This window comes from Pristiophorus japonicus, chromosome 7, assembly GCF_044704955.1.
Source record: "Pristiophorus japonicus isolate sPriJap1 chromosome 7, sPriJap1.hap1, whole genome shotgun sequence".
Lineage (NCBI taxonomy): Eukaryota > Metazoa > Chordata > Chondrichthyes > Pristiophoridae > Pristiophorus > Pristiophorus japonicus.
In genome coordinates this window covers 209,794,296-209,814,334 of record NC_091983.1, presented here as the reverse complement: position 1 = coordinate 209,814,334, position 20,039 = coordinate 209,794,296, and the positions used below count along the sequence as shown (strand labels likewise).

The window sequence follows — 20,039 nt, the reverse complement described above, 5'->3', positions numbered from 1 at the left end:
GCATCCTGTGAATGTTTACACTTAAAAAGGCAATTTGCTGCCGAACTATTGCAATTTTGCCTCAAGAAATTCTAGTGGCAGTGAAAGTCCTGGTTTCTCAGCAATGATGAGCAATTAACAAATTGCTCAGGCCACCGACAAATACATTAATCCATCGGCGTGTTATGGTTTAAAAATGTGCCAAAGGATAATCTTCCAAGTCTGGTCTTTCAGTTGACTGGAAAACCAACCATTAAAACCCTCAATTTTAAACCCTTATTCCGAACACCCAAATAGGAAGTGCAAGCAAGGGATGGGGGAGAAAATTTTAAACTTTTTACTTCAACATTTGATTTACTAGGACAATAAAAGTTAGAAAAGATTGATTCGATGGAATTGGATTAGATAATAAGCAAAATTAAAGTCAAGAAATAAAATGTCTTCATGACATTTAAGGATTTAATTTTAGTGCACTGACCAACCCATTCACGTTAAATTCATGCTAGCGCCGGTTTTACAGATCATTATTTCATTAAACAAACAGGTTAATGGTGTTAAACTAGCAGAGACAGGAATTTAATGCGAACATGCTGAATTAGTGCACTAAAGAAAGCACACTAAGGCACATGGAGTGACAAAATCCGACAAGAGGGATAGCGTGAGCAGTGGTAAAGTGATTACGTTGAACATTTATGTAAAAAGCGATTTGATAGGGTAGAGAGAGAAAAACTATTTCCTCTGTGGGAGAGTCTAGAACCAGCGGGCATCAACTTAAAATTAGAGGTAGGCCATTCAGGATTGTTGTCAGGAAGCACTTCTTCGCACAAAAGGTACTGGAAGTTTGGAACTCTTCCCTCAAAAAGCTTTTGCGTCTCCGTCAATTGAAAATTTCAAAAGAGAGATTGATAAGAGTTTTGTTAGGCCGGGGTATGAAAGGTTACGGAACCAAAGCGGGTAGATGGAGTTAAGATACAGATCTGCCATGATCTAATTGAATGGTGGAACAGGCTCGAGGGGCTGGATGGCCAACTCCTGCTCCAGTGTTTATTTTGGCAGCTTACAGTTAACACTCGAGTCATAGATTTTCAACTTGTCACTGTAATGTCTTATTTTCAGCATCTTGCGGTGTGATTGTCAGAGAGGCAGGATATTCCCTGGAGCGGTTGGCAGCCCAGGGGTTAACTTGTTCCTTTGAAATCGAATGCCAAATTTCCCATGCCTAATCCTGATGAAAGTAGAAATTCCTAAAATTCTTGGCAATGAAAGAATTAAAAGGCGTAACAGAATGTCAAAATAGAAGGATATCCTGGTCGTGCCGTTTTGCTGAAAGCCACTTCTGCAGCACAAAAACAAAAGGGCCAGATTCTACTATGGCAGGGCATCGAACAGCAGCTGCAGTTAGTTGGATTTGCCCCTGCAGCCTTCTGTTCAAAAACAATTTTGCCCTCAAAACTACTGAAAATGCGAGCTGACAATGTCGCAGCGAGGGAAACGGGGCATCTGGGACCTGCGTGAACAGAGCAAGCTACTGCTTATCTCCTGAACCAATCAGATTAAAAGATTGGGATAAAAATACGGGAGGGACTGAGAAGAATGATGAATTAAAGGGGGTGAATTCAATGGCAAGTCAAGTACAGAAAGACAAATAAAGAGAGGGAAACTGATTGGATTAAGAAAAAGAGGGGGAAAAAGAGAGCTATAAAAAGGTAAATTAACAAAAAAATGTAAACTTAAAGATTTGACATTTCGACAATCTTGAAGAATCCAAAGCCTGAAGGAATGAGACTCCACACTTGTAACAGTTAATTTTCAGTGCGAGAGAGGTTGATTGGCAGTCATTAACACTTATCATGTCATTAAAAGGGTATTTCCGCTTGCAACGACAAGACTTAGCTTTCTGGGGGTCTCTTCTACACGTCCACGAGCCTGTGGGATTAAACATTCCTTCTCATCTTGGACCTAGCTCAAGGCTTTTAAATTATGTCCTCCAGTCTCATTTTCATTGTACCAAGTTTTTAAACAGCTTTCATTATTTGTGTATCACACCAAAAACAAATTCTTTTGTTCAAAAGAAATAACAGGGTTTTACCCACACCAATTTCTCTTTTGGCACATGTGAGAAAGGAAAGGAAAGAAGCTCAACTACTAGAACTTTAAGGGAATGCTTCAGTTATTTCTTCAATAGAGTTAAGAACCAGAGAACTTTACAGCACAGGAAGCCATTTGGCCCATCATGTTTATTTTGGCTCTCGGAGCACAATTCAAAACTAATCACACTCCCCCACGCTTTCCCGTAATCTTCTATCTTCATCGGCATCAACTATTTATCCAATTTTCCCTTGTAAGATTGCTTAATCATAGATCAATGTTGATAGAGGTTTGAGTAAAGGCCAAACTTCAGTTTAGAAGAAACTGGTATCATTTGCATCAAAAAATATTTTAGCTATGTTTCACACTGTGCCCCACACTTATAATCCTGCCATTTTTCCGACAATCTACTGAATCTCATTAAAAAAAAAACAATGGGCATCTCAGTATAATCCCCTCTCCCTCAAAACTGCTGTCATCACCCTTCTCCTCAAAAAAAACTATCAATTGTTGACCCCATCTCCAACTTTGCTTTTCTCTCCAAAGTCCCTGAACATGTCACCTCCCAAATCCATGCCCAGCTTTCCTGTAACTCCATGTTTGAATCCCTCCAATCAGGTTTCCACCCCTGCCACAATACCGAAACAGCTCTCATCTGTGACAAAGGTAAATTATCCTTCCTCGTCTTTCTTGGCTAGTCTGCAGCTTTACAAGGTTGCCCACTCTATCCTTCACCAACGCCACTCCACCGTCATGCAGCTGGGTGGGACTGCACTCGTCTGGTTCCATTCTCATCTATCTAATCGTAGCCAGAAAATCACCTGCAATGGCTTCTCTTCCCACTCCACCATCATTACCTCTGGTGTCCCCCAAGGATCTTTCCTTGGCCGCCTCCTATTTCTCATCTATATGTTGCCCCTTGGCGACATCATCTGAAAACCCAACATCAGTTTCCACATGTACGCTGATGACACCCAGCTCCAACTCACCAGCTCTACCTCTTGACCCCTCCTGTTCAGGCAGGTCCAAGATGCCCCATTTCCCTCGCTGCTTGTCTGCCATCCAGTTCTGGTTGAGCGGAAAGTTTCCAATTAAATATTGGGAAGACCAAAGCTATTGTTTTCGGTCCCCGCCACAAACTCCTTTCCCTAGCTGCTGACTCCATCGCTCTCCCTAAAGTCTGTCGGAGGCTGAATCATACTGTCCTAACTCGCACCAGGTGCCATTTCCCCTTCACCCTTGTGCTTGCTGACCTACAGTGGCTCCTGGTTGTTGTAGAGAGTAGAAATATATATATAGACTTAGGCATTAGGCACCTGCTGGATATTTAAAACTCACATAAGCTTAAATGGACACACACATAAAATGGCTGCCCAGGCATTATGGGAAATCAGGTAGTCAAACTGTGAACTGTTGAACGTTCACTGACCGAGCAATAACCCTGTGAGGCCCACTGTAGGAATGCCTGGGAAGACAGAGATCAGAAGGAAACCATCTCCTGTGAACAAGGCCATAAACCAATTAATTCCCCAGGAAGAAAGATAAGAGGGAAACCATTTGCTGTAAACAAGGCTATATACCAATTATTTCTCCCAGATGAAAGAACTAGGGAGAGAACCTATAAAGCCATCGATCAGCCCAAGCTGACAATAACTGAACATATGGTTCCCTGGATACTAGGAGAATTCTATTGAGTTAAAAGAACCTATATGTAATCTATAATCGTTGTGATTGGCTTGTGTCCAGCCGTGATGGGCTGTGTAACTGTAGTAAACTGTTTTGTAACTGTTGTGAAACATATAAAGGTACATGTAACTCTTTGTTCTGTGGAGAGAAACCTGGATACGGTCCTGTGTGTTTCCTCCCCGCTGAGCGTTATTAAATGCCGCCAGGCATTGGAACCGACTCTGAGTGTTGAGTGATTCTTCTAAGAAAACACTAACGCTAACATGGTTAAGCAATGCTTTGATTGCAAAATTCTCGAACTAGTTTTCAAATCTCTCCATGGCCTCGCCCCTTCCTATCTCTGTAATATCCTCCAGCTCCACAACCCTCCAGACATATCTGCGCTCCTCCAATTCTACCCTCTCGAGCATCCCTGATTATAATTGCTCAATCATCGGTGGCCCTGTCTTCTGTTGCCGAGACACCAAGCTCTGGAATTCCCCCCTGCCTAAACCTCTCAGCCTCTCTTTCTTCCTTTAAGACGCTTCTTAAAACTTACCTCTTTTACCAAGCTTTTGGTCACTTGCCCCAATTTCTCCTTATGTGGCTCGTTGTCAAATTTTTTGTCTTATAATACTCCTGTGATTTGCCTTGGGACATTTTACTATGTGAAAGGTGCTATATAAATACAAGTTGTTGTTCTTGTTATTTGTTTAATCCTTCACTTGTATTCCAAACCATTAAAGGAATTTTCTCTGGGATGGCTAAGAAACCACAAACATTGAAGCCTAGTCTGGCCAATCACCAGAAACCACTTCCATTTTTACTCGTACTGGGCATGCAGGTAATAGTTAACATCATCTCTCTTTCTTTCACAAGAAATGTGCAGAAATTTCTCACAGTTTGAATGTTGAAGTGTCATAAACCAGCAATACTGACCCAAATCTGGTCTCTTTCATCCGCTTTTTGATAGCTGCATATATGAACGCTACTATAATAATTATGCCGCTGATGCAGACTATTCCAATTAGCACCGTTAGGAAGCGGTCAGCGTTACTGCCAGCAGCAGCCGCAGTAGTTGAAAATGGTGAAAGGATTATCTCACCTGCAAGTAAATGAATACATGGGGAAATTAGCTTCAGATTCACACGACTATTAAATCAATATAAATGGTTTAACACAGAGTATAAAATCAAGAAATATGGAGGCTTGTAAGAAAGATACAACAATAATCATGGGCAATTTTAATCTTTATATTGATTGGACAAATCAAATTAGCAAAGGTAGCCTGGAGGAAGAGTTCATAGAGTGTATGCAGGATGGTTTCTTGGAACAATATGTTGTGGAACCAACCAGGGAGCAGACTATTCTAGATCTGGTAATGTGCAACGAGTCTGGATTAATTAATGATCCTGTAATGAAGGATCTTCTTGGGAAGAGTGATCATAGCATGGTAGAATTTCAAATTCAGTTTGAGGGTGAGAAAGCTAGATCTCAAACTAGTGTCCTGAACTTAAATAAATAATTACAAAGTTATGAAAGCAGGAGTTGGTTAAAGTGGACTGGGAAAATAAATTAAAGGGTAAGACTGTAGAAAAGCAGTGACAAACATTTAAGGAGAAATTTCATAACTCTCAAAGATTTATTCTAGTGAGAAATAAAGACTCCAAGAGAAGGATGAACCATCCCTGGATAACTAAGGAAGTAAAGGATGGTATCAAATTGAAAACAAAGGCATACAATGTTGCAAAGGACAATGGAAGGCCAGAGGATTGGGAAATTTTTAGAAACCAACAAAGGACGACTAAGGAGGTAGCATACGAGAGTAAACTAGCAAGAAATATAAAGACATACAGTGAGAGCTTCGACAGGTATATAAGAAGGAAGCAAGTAGCTGAAGTAAACGTTGGTCCCCGAGAGGATGAGACTAGGAAATTAATGATGGGAAACAGGGAAATGGTAGAGCCTTTGAACAAATATTTTGTATCGGTTTTCATGGTAGGGGACACCAAAACATCCCAATAATTAATAATCAAGGAGCTAGTGGGGGCAGGGGACTTACAAACAATCACTATCATTAGAGATAAAGTACTAGGCAAACTAATGGGACTAAAGGTGGACAAGTCCCCTAGATCTGATGGCATGCAACCTAGGGTCTCAAGAGGAGTGGCTGCAGAAATAGTGGCTGCATTGGTTGTGATCTACCAAAATTCCCTGGATTCTGGAGAGGTCCCAGTGGACTGGAAAACTGCAAGTCCAACGCCCCTATTTAAGAAAGGAGGGAGACAGAAAGCAGGAAACTATAGACCAGTTAGCCTAATATCGGTCATTGGGAAAAATGCTGGAGTCCATAATTAAGGAAGTAGTAACAGGACATTTGGTAAAGCATAATTTAATCAAGCAGAGTCAGCATGGTTTTATGAAAGGGAAAATCATGTTTGAAAAATTTGCTGGAGTTCTTCGAGGCTGTACGAGCAGGGTGGATAAGGGGGAAACCAGTGGATTTGGTGTATTTGGATTTCCAGAAAGCATTCGCTAAGATGCCACACAAAAGGTTACTGCACAAGATAAGATCTCACAGGGTTGGGGATAATATATTAGCATGGATAGAGGATTGGCTAACTAAGAGAATCGGGATAAATGGGTCATTTTCCGGTTTGCAAACAGTAACTAGTAGGGTGCCGCAAGGATCGGTACTGGGTTTTCAACTATTTACAATCCATATTAATGACGTGGATGAAGGGACAGAGTGTAATGTAGACAAGTTTGCTGATGATACAAAGATGGGTGGGAAAGCAAATTGTGAGGAGGACACAAAAAATCTGCAAAGGGATATAGACAGGCTAAGTAAGCAGGCAAACATTTGGCAGATGGAGTATAATGTGGGAAAGTGTGAGGTTATCCACTTTGGCAGAAATAATAGAAAGGCAAATTATAATTTAAATGGAGAAAAATTGCAAAGTGCTTCAGTACAAAGGGTCCTTGTGCATGAAACACTAAAAGTTAGTATGCAGGTACACCACGTAATCAGGAAGGCAAATGGAATGTTGGCCTTTATTGAAAGGGGGAAGAGTACAAAAGCAGAAAAGTCCTGCTACAACTGTATTGGTGTATTGGGTACAGGGTATTGGTGAGGCCACATCTCGAGTACTGCGTACAGTTTTGGTCTCCCTATTTAAAGATATACTTGCATTGGTGGATGTTCAGAGAAGGTTCACTAGGTTGATTCCTACGAAATGAATTTAAGGAGCTAGGAGCTAAATTAAAAAGTAGGACCTCAAAAGTAGTAATCTCGGGATTGCTACCAGTGCCACGTGCTAGTCAGAGTAGGAATCGCAGGATAGCTCAGATGAATACGTGGCTTGAGCAATGGTGCAGCAGGGAGGGATTCAAATTCCTGGGGCATTGGAACCGGTTCTGGGGGAGGTGGGACCAGTACAATCCGGACAGTCTGCACCTGGGCAGAATCGGAACCAATGTCCTCGGGGGAGTGTTTGCTAGTGCTGTTGGGGAGGAGTTAAACTAATATGGCAGGGGGATGGGAACCAATGCAGGGAGATAGAGGGAAACAAAAAGGAGGCAAAAGCAAAAGACAGAAAGGAGATGAGGAAAAGTGGAGGGCAGAGAAACCCAAGGCAAAGAACAAAAAGGACCATTGTACAGAAAAATTCTAAAAGGACAGAGGGTGTTAAAAAACAAGCCTAAAGGCTTTGTGTCTTAATGCAAGGAGTATCCGCAATAAGGTGGATGAATTAACTGTGCAAATAGATGTTAACAAATATGATGTGATTGGGATTACGGAGATGTGGCTCCAGGATGATCAGGGCTGGGAACTCAACATCCAGGGGTATTCAACATTCAGGAAGGATAGAATAAAAGGAAAAGGAGGTGGGGTAGCATTGCTGGTTAAGGAGGAGATTAAGGCAATAGTTAGGAAGGACATTAGCTTGGATGATGTGGAATCTATATGGGTAGAGCTACAGAACACCAAAGGGCAAAAAACGTTAGTGGGAGTTGTGTACAGACCTCCAAACAGTAGTAGTGATGTTCGGGAGGGCATCAAACAGGAAATTAGGGGTGCATGCAATAAAGGTGCAGCAGTTATAATGGGTGACTTTAATATGCACATAGATTGGGCTAACCAAACTGGAAGCAATACGGTGGAGGAGGATTTCCTGGAGTGCATAAGGGATGGTTTTTTAGACCAATATGTCGAGGAACCAACTAGGGAGGAGGCCATCTTAGACTGGGTGTTATCGTTGTGCGAGGCCCCTTGGGGAAGAGTGACCATAATATGGTGGAATTCTGCATTAGGATGGAGAATGAAACAGTTAATTCAGAGACCATGGTCCAGAACTTAAAGAAGGGTAACTTTGAAGGTATGAGGCGTGAATTGGCTAGGATAGATTGGCAAATGATACTTAATGGGTTGACTGTGGATGGGCAATGGCAGACATTTAGAGACTGCATGGATGAACTCCAACAATTGTACATTCCTGTCTGGCATAAAAATAAAAAAGGGAAGGTGGCTCAACCGTGGCTATCAAGGGAAATCAGGGATAGTATTAAAGCCAAGGAAGTGGCATACAAATTGGCCAGAAATAGCAGCGAACCTGGGGACTGGGAGAAATTTAGAACTCAGCAGAGGAGGACAAAGGGTTTGATTAGGGCAGGGAAAATGGAGTATGAGAAGAAGCTTGCAGGGAACATTAAGACAGATTGCAAAACTTTCTATAGATATGTAAAGAGAAAAAGGTTAGTAAAGACAAACGTAGGTCCCCTGCAGTCAGAATCAGGGGAAGTCATAACGGGGAACAAAGAAATGGCGGACCAATTGAACAAGTACTTTGGTTCGGTATTCACAAAGGAGGACACAAACAACCTTCCGGTTATAAAAGGGGTCGGGGGGTCTAGTAAGGAGGAGGAACTGAGGGAAATCCTTATTAGCCGGGAAATTGTGTTGGGGAAATTGATGGGATTGAAGGCCGATAAATCCCCAGGGCCTGATGGACTGCATCCCAGAGTACTTAAGGAGGTGGCCTTGGAAATAGTGGATGCATTGACAGTCATTTTCCAACATTCCATTGACTCTGGATCAGTTCCTATAGAGTGGAGGGTAGCCAATGTAACTCCACTTTTTAAAAAAGGAGGGAGAGAGAAAACATGGAATTATAGACCGGTCAGCCTGACCTCAGTAGTGGGTAAAATGATGGAATCAATTATTAAGGATGTCATAGCAGCGCATTTGGAAAGAGGTGACATGATAGGTCCAAGTCAGCATGGATTTGTGAAAGGGAAATCATGCTTGACAAATCTTCTGGAATTTTTTGAGGATGTTTCCAGTCGAGTGGACAAGGGAGAACCAGTTGATGTGGTATATTTGGACTTTCAGAAGGCGTTCGACAAGGTCCCACACAAGAGATTGATGTGCAAAGTTAGAGCACATGGGATTGGGGGTAGTGTGCTGACATGGATTGAGAACTGGTTGTCAGACAGGAAGCAAAGAGTAGGAGTAAATGGGTACTTTTCAGAATGGCAGGCAGTGACTAGTGGGATACCGCAAGGTTCTGTGCTGGGGCCCCAGCTGTTTACAGTGTACATTAATGATTTAGATGAGGGGATCAAATGTAGTATCTCCAAATTTGCGGATGACACTAAGTTGGGTGGCAGTGTGAGCTGCGAGGAGGATGCTATGAGGCTGCAGAGCGACTTGGATAGGTTAGGTGAGTGGGCAAATGCATGGCAGATGAAGTATAATGTGGATAAATGTGAGGTTATCCACTTTGGTGGTAAAAACAGAGACACAGACTATTATCTGAATGGTGACAGAATAGGAAAAGGGGAGGTGCAAAGAGACCTGGGTGTCGTGGTACATCAGTCATTGAAGGTTGGCATGCAGGTGCAGCAGGCGGTTAAGAAAGCAAATGGCATGTTGGCCTTCATAGCAAGGGGATTTGAGTACAGGGGCAGGGAGGTGTTGCTACAGTTGTACAGGGCATTGGTGAGGCCACACCTGGAGTATTGTGTACAGTTTTGGTCTCCTAACCTGAGGAAGGACATCCTTGCTATTGAGGGAGTGCAGCGAAGGTTCACCAGACTGATTCCCGGGATGGCAGGACTGACCTATCAAGAAAGACTGGATCAACTGGGCTTGTATTCACTAGAGTTCAGAAGAATGAGAGGGGGCCTCATAGAAACATTTAAAATTCTGATGGGGTTGGACGGGTTAGATGCAGGAAGAATGTTCCCAATGTTGGGGAAGTCCAGAACCAGAGGTCACAGTCTAAGGATAAGGGGTAAGCCATTTAGGACCGAGATGCGGAGGAACTTCTTCACCCAGAGAGTGGTGTACCTGTGGAATTCTCTACCACAGAAAGTTGTTGAGGCCAATTCACTAAATATATTCAAAAAGGAGTTAGATGAGGTCCTTACTACTAGGGGGATCAAGGGGTATGGCGAGAAAGCAGGAATGGGGTACTGAAGTTGAATGTTCAGCCATGAACTCATTGAATGGCGGTGCAGGCTAGAAGGGCCGAATGGCCTACTCCTGCACCTATTTTCTATGTTTCTATGTTTCTATGAAGGGGTTGACTTATGAAGAAAGGTTGAGCAGGTTGGGCCTGTACTCATTGGAGTTTAGAAGAATGAGAGGTGATCTTATTGAAAAGCATAAGATTCTGAGGGGGCTTGACAGGGTAGATGCAGAAAGGATGTTTCCCCTCATGGGGAATCTAAAACCAGGGGCATAGTTTCAGAATAAGGGGTCACCCATTTAATACAGAAATTAGGAGGAATTGCTTCTCTCAGAGGGCCGTAAATCTTTGTATTTCTCTATCTCAGAGAGCTGTGGAGGCTGGGTCTTTTAATATATTTAAGGTGGAGATCGACAGATTTTTGAATGATAAGGGAGTCAAGGGTTACGGGGAGCGGAGTCCATGATCAGATCCGCCATGATCTTATTGAATGGCGGAGCAGGCTCGAGGGGCCATATAGCCTACTCCTGCTCCATTTCTTATGTTATGTTCTTTATTTACAGTTACATGGCAAGTAAAGGACATTCTTCTTTCAAAAATCCGCTGTGCTTCGATTTTTTTTAAAATTTGACATTTTTTGTAAGACAAGAACTTGCACTTTTCTATCACTCCTCATACAGGACAACATCTTCTGAGTACTTCACAAGAAGGCAAAGACACCACAGAGCTGATAACAGGAAATATTAATGCAGAGTGAATCAAAAGCACGGTTGAAGAGACGAGTCTTGAAGAGGCTTTTGAAGGAAAGAAGTGAAGTAGTATGATAGCGTTTTCCAAAAATATAAATATGGCACAGATCTTGCTGCAGCAGTAGGGAAGAGCTGTATTGGAAACCCGTGCCAACAAGGATGGACCAGAGTGGGTATCAGAGAACAAATCACAATTTTTAAAAGATCTCCAGTCTAGCTCATTTTCTCAGAAGAGACAAAACTGCCGTTCTCCAGGACTTTATTTCTAGATTCCCTTGGCGGAATAGTGAAGGACCTTGATTTGGGGCCACTCTACTGATTTGAAGTAATCAAAGAAAAACTAAAAATCAGATCTGAAGTCATCGTAGCCTTTCCAACAGAACTATCTTCTGGAGCATCTGTATCTATTCAGGTTGTCCTACCTGGTACCATATGACAAGAAAACTTTGTTGAACCCAGGGAATTTGCAGTAGGATCTCAGCGAGCTGCACAGTGGGTCAGAGCCTCTTGGACCTTGAGATAATCAGCATCACTAGGGGGGGTAGTGCTGGACAGGCTAATGGGACTCAAGGTAGACAAGTACCCTGGTCCGGATGAAATGCATCCCTGGGTATTAAAAGAGATGGCAGAAGTTATAGCAGATGCATTCGTTATAATCTACCAAAATTCTCTGGACTCTGGGGAGGTACCAGCGGATTGGAAAGCAGCTAATGTAATGCCTCTGTTTATAAAAGGGGCAGACAAAAGGCAGGTAACTATAGGCCGGTTAGTTTAACATCTGTAGTGGGGAAAATGCTTGAAGCTATCATTAAGGAAGAAAGAGCGGGACATCTAGATAGGAATAGTGCAATCAAACAGACGCAACATGGATTCATGAAGGGGAAATCACATTTAACTAATTTACTGGAATTCTTTGAGGATATGACGAGCATGGTGGATAGAGGTGTACCGATGGATGTGGTGTATTTAGATTTCCAAAAGGCATTCGATAAGGTGCCACACAAAAGGTTACTGCAGAAGATAAAGGTACGCGGAGTCAGAGGAAATGTATTAGCATGGATCGAGAACCAGCTGGCTAACAGAAAGCGGAGAGTCGGGATAAATGGGTCCTTTTTGGGTTGGAAATCGGTGGTTAGTGGTGTGCCACAAGGATCGGTGCTGGGACAACAACTGTTTACAATATACATAGATGACCTGGAAGAGGGGACAGAGTGTAGTGTAACAAAATTTGCAGATGACACAAAGATTAGTGGGAAAGCGGGTTGTGTAGAGGACACAGAAAGGCTGCAAAGAGATTTAGATAGGTTAAGCGAATGGGCTAAGGCTTGGCAGATGGAATACAATGTCAGAAAATGTGAGGTCATCCACCTTGGGAAAAAAAAACAGTAAAAAGGAATATTATTTGAATGGGGAGAAATTACAACATGCTGCGGTGCAGAGGGACCTGGGGGTCCTTGTGCATGAATCCCAAAAAGTTAGTTTGCAGGTGCAGCAGGTAATCAGGAAGACGAATGGAATGTTGGCCTTCATTGCGAGAGGGATGGAGTACAAAAGCAGGGAGGTCTTGCTGCAACTGTATAGGGTATTGGTGAGGCCGCACCTGGAGTACTGCGTGCAGTTTTGGTCACCTTACTTAAGGAAGGGTATACTAGCTTTGGAGGGGGTACAGAGACGATTCACTAGGCTGATTCTGGAGATGAGGGGGTTACCTTATGATGATAGATTGGAGTAGACTGGGTCTTTACTCGTTGGAGTTCAGAAGGATGAGGGGTGATTTTATAGAAACATTTAAAATAATGAAAGGGATAGACAAGATAGAGGCAGAGAGGTTGTTCGCACTGGTCGGGGAGACTAGAACTAGGGGGCACAGCCTCAAGATACGGGGCAGCCAATTTAAAACCGAATTGAGAAGGAATTTCTTCTCCCAGAGGGTTGCGAATCTATGGAATTATCTGCCCAAGGAAGCAGTTGAGGCGAGCTCATTGAATGTATTCAATTCACAGATAGATAGATTTTTAACCAATAAGGGAATTAAGGATTACGGGGAGCGGGCGGGTAAGTGGAGCTGAGTCCACGGCCAGATCAGCCATGATCTTGTTGAATGTCGAAGCAGACTCGAGGGGCTAGATGGCCTACTCCTGTTCCTAATTCTTATGTTCTTATGTCTCACTGATGGGGTTGATGCCTTTGAGAAAGGGCAGCTGAAAATATGTGAATGAGGTTGGCTGATTCCCAAAACTCCCCAGCATCTCTCAGACATGCCAGGGTTGCAGTTATAATTGGCTGAACCTAATGTGTAGCAGCACAGATGATCTTCCAATCATACTGACAAAATCATCCCTTCAGGCATTCCCTTCCATGGCCAAAACCCAATGGATTCACTGACCCACATCTTAATTTTTATTATCCCCCTTTCTTCCTAGTTGTATCTGGGATGCACACCATTTTCCAAGGCAGAGTTGGATGAGCACTTGTGAACGTCACTACTCTTGCACTGGATGGGATGGGGTTGTCGGAGAGCACCACAAAGGGAATCCTGTCGGGGGAACAGTCACGTACAGTTTATGACTTCCCTAAACATCCAGGTCAAGCATGGGAACTTCACTATGTGTGGAAATCCTGGATGATGCTACAGCTCCAACACACTGGATTTGTGCTCAATTCATTGTGCCATCTTTCAGAAAAAAATTGAGCAAGGACACAAGTCAGAGAGTCAGAAGTGTTCTAATGAGAGTGCTGAGTTAACAGCTGGACCAGATAGGCCAAAATTCTGGCCTTTGCTAATTTTACAGGAGCAGATGTGAGTAAAAAGGTAGAGTTCTTGCATTCGTTTTCTTTCACTCAAAATTTATGAAGGCAGGAAATTTGGTGCCAATTTGTAAAAGAATAAAAATAACTTTTTTTTATTGTTGTTGACACTCGATAATTTTCAGTTAAAACTGCTAAATAAATGTGAACATTCAGAAGTATCACCATTTCACCCGACTGATCGCATTGAAATTTTGCACAATACAAAGCAGTAATTACCATTGCTTGCAACAAAGACATGTACTGGATCACTGTAAGGCCCAACTCCAGTGCTACTGTATGCTGCCACTCGCACCTTGTATGTAACGTTTATTGCCACAACATCAATAATGCCTCGGTTAACTGTCTGATTGCCAATCAGTTTAAGTGATTTTATAACCTGAAAAGGAGGAAAGACAAATAAAAATGGCTTAATAACAAATAATTATTGTACATTGAGAGATTTACACATTGTGATCCTAAAGATTAAGGACTTAAAACAGGAGTATCCAACCATCTGACTATCCACAATGCAGACTGTGAAGACACATCCTGGACAAAAGTAAAAGAAGTTCCGATAAAGGCGGTCCTTTGATCTCTTCCTGCCAAAATACCAACCCCGATCATCTTCCTATTGCAGCTTTATCATTTCATCCAAAGGATGGCACGTCTGACAATGCAGCCTCAGTACTGTGCTAGAGTAGCAGATTAGATTATGTGCTGAAGCCCAGTGTGGGACTCGAATCCAAAGGCTTCTGCCGCAAAGGCTAAAGTTTGGGAAGGAATGGCCAGAGTACCAACTGAGCCAAGCTGACACAAATAATGTGTTGGATCAGCACCTGAAGCTTTTTCCAAAAAACGAGAGCGAGAGAGATCCTGAATTTGAGAGTCACCTAGCGTGTGTGTCAGACAAGCAAGACAGCTTGAAGTTCTTCCTTTCACAAAAACCTCAACAATCTTACTCTAATTCTTGATCTCTCTCTCTCTCTCTCTTTTCCACCCTCCCCCCCTCACCACCCCCCCGCCCCTCCACTGTCACCTACATATCACCAGTAACAGAACAGTTAATACATATATTTATCGGCAACCACTACAGCAAGGAGAACAAGTCAACCAAAAAAATGGCACTCTAATTTTTCTTCTTCGGAGCAGGAACCTCACGTACATGGTGTTAATTCAGTGACTGATGAATATAAGAAGTTAGAAATGATAAGTGCTTCTGGGCCTTCTGATTGGAATTATAGGCCTTTCTTCAGCTGGGTCTATCTATGCCAGCTTGGCTTGGTGGCAGTACTCTTGCCTCGGATTCAAGAGTTGACCCCACAACTTCAAGAGTTGAGCGCCGTCAGAGGTGAGATATTAAACAAGCAGACCTGGTTAAAGTTAATGCACAAGATCCCATGGATGCTATTTGAAGAGCAAGGGTGTTCCCTGATGTCCATGCAAACATTTATCCCTCAATCAAGAGATGAGCTGGTCAGTTATCTAACTGCTGTTTGCGGGACCTTGCTGTGTACAAATTAGCTGTGACCTTTACCCACAAAACAATGAATACACTTTAAAAAGTAATTCATTGGCTGTGAAGTGTTTTGGGACTTCTTGAGAATGTGAATTTACTTCCTATGTTTCAAAAAGCAATACCATGTATTAGTAACGCCACCAACATTGTAAAGTAACTTTTTTTCCTGTTATTGTCAGTTTAAGGCCTGGTTACGTCAAAAGAGCTGGTTTCTGAATAAAGTATGAAAATGAGGAGTAATTGTTTTGAATATTATTTAGCAAATTGTGAAACAGCAGAGACATCATTACACTGAATTATCTACAGGCGGCAGTTTATTGAAAAGTTAAAACGAACTAGTAAAGCACATCAAGTAAAATTTAACGTTTATACATCGGCTGATGTGTGAACACAAGTCACTATACTAATTCAAATTCCAACTCTATTGCCAGGATGCCTTGTGAAGCCACTCATGGAACCAGTCTTGGTTTCCAGCTGCATGCGCACTTCAGTGCAATGGCAGACACATGCCAAACGTTTCTGCGGCAAATCATGGCAGTGCTATGTTGATAATAATGCTCCATATTAAAACACGCAGCATGTATAAACGTACAGCTGTTGTGAGGACTGCGGGTGCACTCATCAATTTAGCAGCTGCACTGACTCACCATTTGTCTGAGTCAGCCAAGTTGATTTAAAAAACTCACTTTTCTGGATAACATTGTGTTGCACACAGCTGTCAATACACAGGATATTAATGCCTGCTTTTATCTGCATAACAGTGCATATGAAAGAGTTTTAAGATATTTCAATGCAATAACATACTATTCAAATGTATTATTAATTACTCTGACTGTAAGCCCATCTGGGAAGGTCGTATTACAAAGCACACAGTTGTAGTCTGAACAATGGTAATATTAAGGAAACCAAGACATCCTAAGCTTGTTCCCCAAAATGTCACTTGCTGATGAGTCATCCTACTCAGTCCCACAAATAGTGGCTGATAGACAGAGTACCATCGAGTGAGGTGTTTACTGAAAAGTCAGCCTTTCATAACAAGCAGCAAATCGCATTGTGCGCAGCGTGACATTTAGCCACAAAATGCACGCCTGCGCAATGACATTTCAGTTCGAGAGACAACTCTTATTAACTTTCCAGTATGCCCATTCACAAGGCTTCCATTATGTCCAATTGTTATTTAATCTAAAACTTTCGCACGACAACAATTCTGCTAGTTTCTGAGTTTGGTGCACATATTAGAATGACAATAAGCCCAGAGTCTGAAAGATTAATTCTGAGAGAAACTAATGTGCAAAAGAACTTCTGAAGGTTAAGCTTCCTTCCGATCCCTGCTTCTTAAAAAAAAAATCAGCTTTTAAAAAAAAATACACGTCACAAAACTATAAAGAAAATCAGTCCATTATATTGCTCTAAGAAACTTGGATTTAGCTTTCATAATTATCAGTAACCTTGGCCTCCTCACTTCAGTGGACTTTGCATTACATAAGTGAGTAAACATCTTGTGTGATGTCCAAAAACACAGCAGAAAAATCAGGAATGTAGCAAACAACAAAAGGATATACAAATAGATATCAAACAGGTGAAATTGCATGATGTGATAGTAATGAATACTTTTAAGGGTTAGTATGAAATTATTTTGTTCATTATTTTAAAGGGAGTAACATAACAACATAAGAAATAGGAGCAGGAGTAGGCCATATGGCCCCTCAAGCCTGCTCCGCCACTTGATACGATCATGTCTGATCCGATCATGGACTCAGGTTGACCTCCCTGCCTGCTCCCCATAACTCCTTAATCCCTTATCGGTTAAGAAATTGTCTATCTCTGTCTTAAATTTATTCAATGTCCCAGCTTCCACAGTTCTCTGAGGCAGCGAATTCCACACATTTACAGAAATTTCTCCTCATCTCAGTTTTAAATGGGCGGCCCCTTATTCTAAGATTATGCCCTCTAGTTCTAGTCTCCCCCCATCAGTGGAAACATCCTCTCTGCGTCTACCTTGTCAAGCCTCCTAATAATCTTATACATTTCGATAAGATCACCTCTCATTCTTCTGAATTCCAATGAGTAGAGGCCCAACCTACTCAACCTTTTCTCATAAGTCAACTCCCTCATCTCCAGAATCAACCTAGTGAACCTTCTCTGAACTGCCTCCAAAGCAAGTATATCCTTTTATAACCTGGAATTAATCTGGTTAACGAATGAGCCAATTCTTTCACTAAAATAGCAAAGGGTTTTCATGTGAATAAGTTATTGCGTTTGTCACTAATATCAGTGTGATTTCACCTAATGTCGTTAAGATGAGATACTTCTTTAGTTCCACGTCAAATAAAACATTATTTTTTTTTTTTTAAAAAGTACAATACAACAGTTTTGATTCACATGTAAAATTATTTTTTTTGATTAAAAAATTGACAAAATGTTGGTGCTTTCTGGTGTTTGGAAAAGATAATATGTCAAGATACAAGAAACAGCAATAAGAACAAATACAAGTTAATGAATTATTAAAAATTATTCAGGGCTATATTTGTTTTTGAGCGAGTTCCTGACGTTCAGTTCTTTTAACCAATACAAGGATCTAGAATTGCACTGTGGAAAAAAGCCAAAGGAGGCAAATAAAATTAGATCCCTTTCACAATTCAGCTTTTTTCAGGACATCCAGTTCCTTTTGTGAAAATGAGTCAGTCCACAAAAGTGGCACCAATAAACTTACTGCGGTGACTCAAACGTCATTGGGCTCCTGTTATCATATGATCAGGCAAGGCTGCTTTGGTTTGATAATGAATTGTAGTCCTCTGCTTTTAAATGATTGAAAGGTACATTACAAACATTTCTTTAAGCTACAGATGTTAGTGTTTTTTTAAAAAACAATGTTCTTGCAAATCCACTCACGCTTCCTTTTAAGTAAGAATGGGCAGCGACTTCATTACCAGAACTTAAAAAGGAGTCAGCAGCTGAATCAACAAGTTCATCCTCAAAAACAAGAAAAACTCGGAAAAATGGTCACTTCCACATACAATGGAATCAAAATGTAATATTTTTTAATGTATACTGCTCATGTTGTCAGCATCATGGACAGAGGCACAGGATCTGGACAGGACTGCACGCACGTAAATAAACCGTGATAATTTCCCAAATGTTATTGGTGACCCGTGAAAAATATTCACCTCAGGCACATACACTGGTATTTTATACCATCTGGACAGAGTCTGTGGAAAAGACTATTATTTAAGACCATTAATTCATGATGTAAACTGCTTGATATATTCATAAACTGATCCATACAGAATTCTGGTGCTCTTATCTTAACATGAGGATGAGCACAGGCTGTTTGGCCCTCTGACTCTCATCCAGGGCTGATAGTACAGTCGAGGTGGAGAGGCATCAGAACTGCTGCTTTTTGGGGCACTGTGCACACCTGTCGTGTACTGAGCTGATCTTGTCTATTAATAATAACTTGCATTTATATAGACAAAGTTTGCAAAATCTGTGGCTCTTAAAGTCTGCTGGTTGACCTTAAACAGGAAATAGCTGAAGCAAGGTAAAGGGGCCAGAACACCACTATTCTATAGGAAGTAGATGGCACATACCATACACGTTTACTAAGGGGAAGTACTGAGCCAAGACACACTGAACTGTTAGAAATAGCCAAGTTTAAGGCCATCTCTGGTCACTTTAATAATCAGGATAGACTGTAAACCAATCTGGTGGGTATAGTGTGTTAATCAGATGTTTAAGACGGAATATAACATTAGCTGTACAGCAAAAACATATGACCGTAACAAGTAGTTGATACCGATCCCAATTGCACAAATGGCTGGCGGACATGTGCAGTTCTCTGGCTTGAAGCCTTTTTCTCTTCATCTGGAGCTTCCTTTGGTAAAGCATAGGATCGCTCGAAGAGCGTTCAAACAGTCCAACTTCAGTTTCGCTCTCCCCTCACACCGTTTGAGGACAGCCTTGAGGAGGCTTACTTTTATTCTCTTTTCAGTGGTGGACCTGACATGGGATATTGACAAGACTTTTTGACCTATAGAAGTTTCCCTAAAAACTTGCTATCCAATGCCGTATCAAGTTCTTTGTCTCGATTTTTATGTCAAAGCCCACCCTAAAGATATCTTCTGATTTTGGCCACGTGTATTTCTCTATTTATACTTTCCCGAAGATTTCTTCCTTTGAAATTCGTGTCTTATCTCTTTTGTCTGAATCCAGCCTTTAATCCCATGAGGCCAAACCAGAAAACTGCTTGCTTCAGAGTGTTACCTCCTTTATGATGTAGCAAATATTTACATTAATTCTCACAACTTCCATCCATTCTAAGTCTTTCTGCAACAAATTGTCTTAAAGATACATAAACAAAGCTAAAGTCTTAACTTGAAAACAACAGATAATGGTTGCCAGAATCCTAGAACATCTCAGCAGGGTATGAAAACATTAGCATTCCTACACATCTAATACTTAGGATTAGATGCTTAGGAATGCTAATGTTTTCATACCCTGCTGAGATGTTGAGACATTTCGTCTCTAGTTCAAAACGATTTAAACACAACATTCTTCTTCCGTTTTATATTTGAACCCCTGATTTCTAACAGAACACACCTGCACCACACACTACCCGATACCAGAATGTATGGCGATAGTTATTTTGCTATGAAGCAAATTAAAGTATTAGGGAGAAATGATATGATATTCCATGGTCTGTATGTATAGCAGAGGCCAGTGGAAGCAACGGTGCAAATGGGCACATGTACAGATGAGCACTGCTATCATGCATTCTAT

General features: G+C 41.6%; 1 protein-coding gene across 1 annotated transcript in view; it reads right to left on the bottom strand.

Annotated features, from left to right (window-relative positions):
* Positions 1-20,039, bottom strand: part of mertka (c-mer proto-oncogene tyrosine kinase a) — a 156,515-nt gene that overhangs the window by 32,878 nt on the left and 103,598 nt on the right. Inside the window, exons 9-10 of the mRNA XM_070885751.1 lie at positions 13,982-14,141; positions 4,672-4,837 (exon numbers count right to left, since the gene is read on the bottom strand). Coding sequence (XP_070741852.1) covers positions 4,672-4,837; positions 13,982-14,141 — 326 coding nt within the window. The remainder of the gene's footprint in view (positions 1-4,671; positions 4,838-13,981; positions 14,142-20,039) is intronic.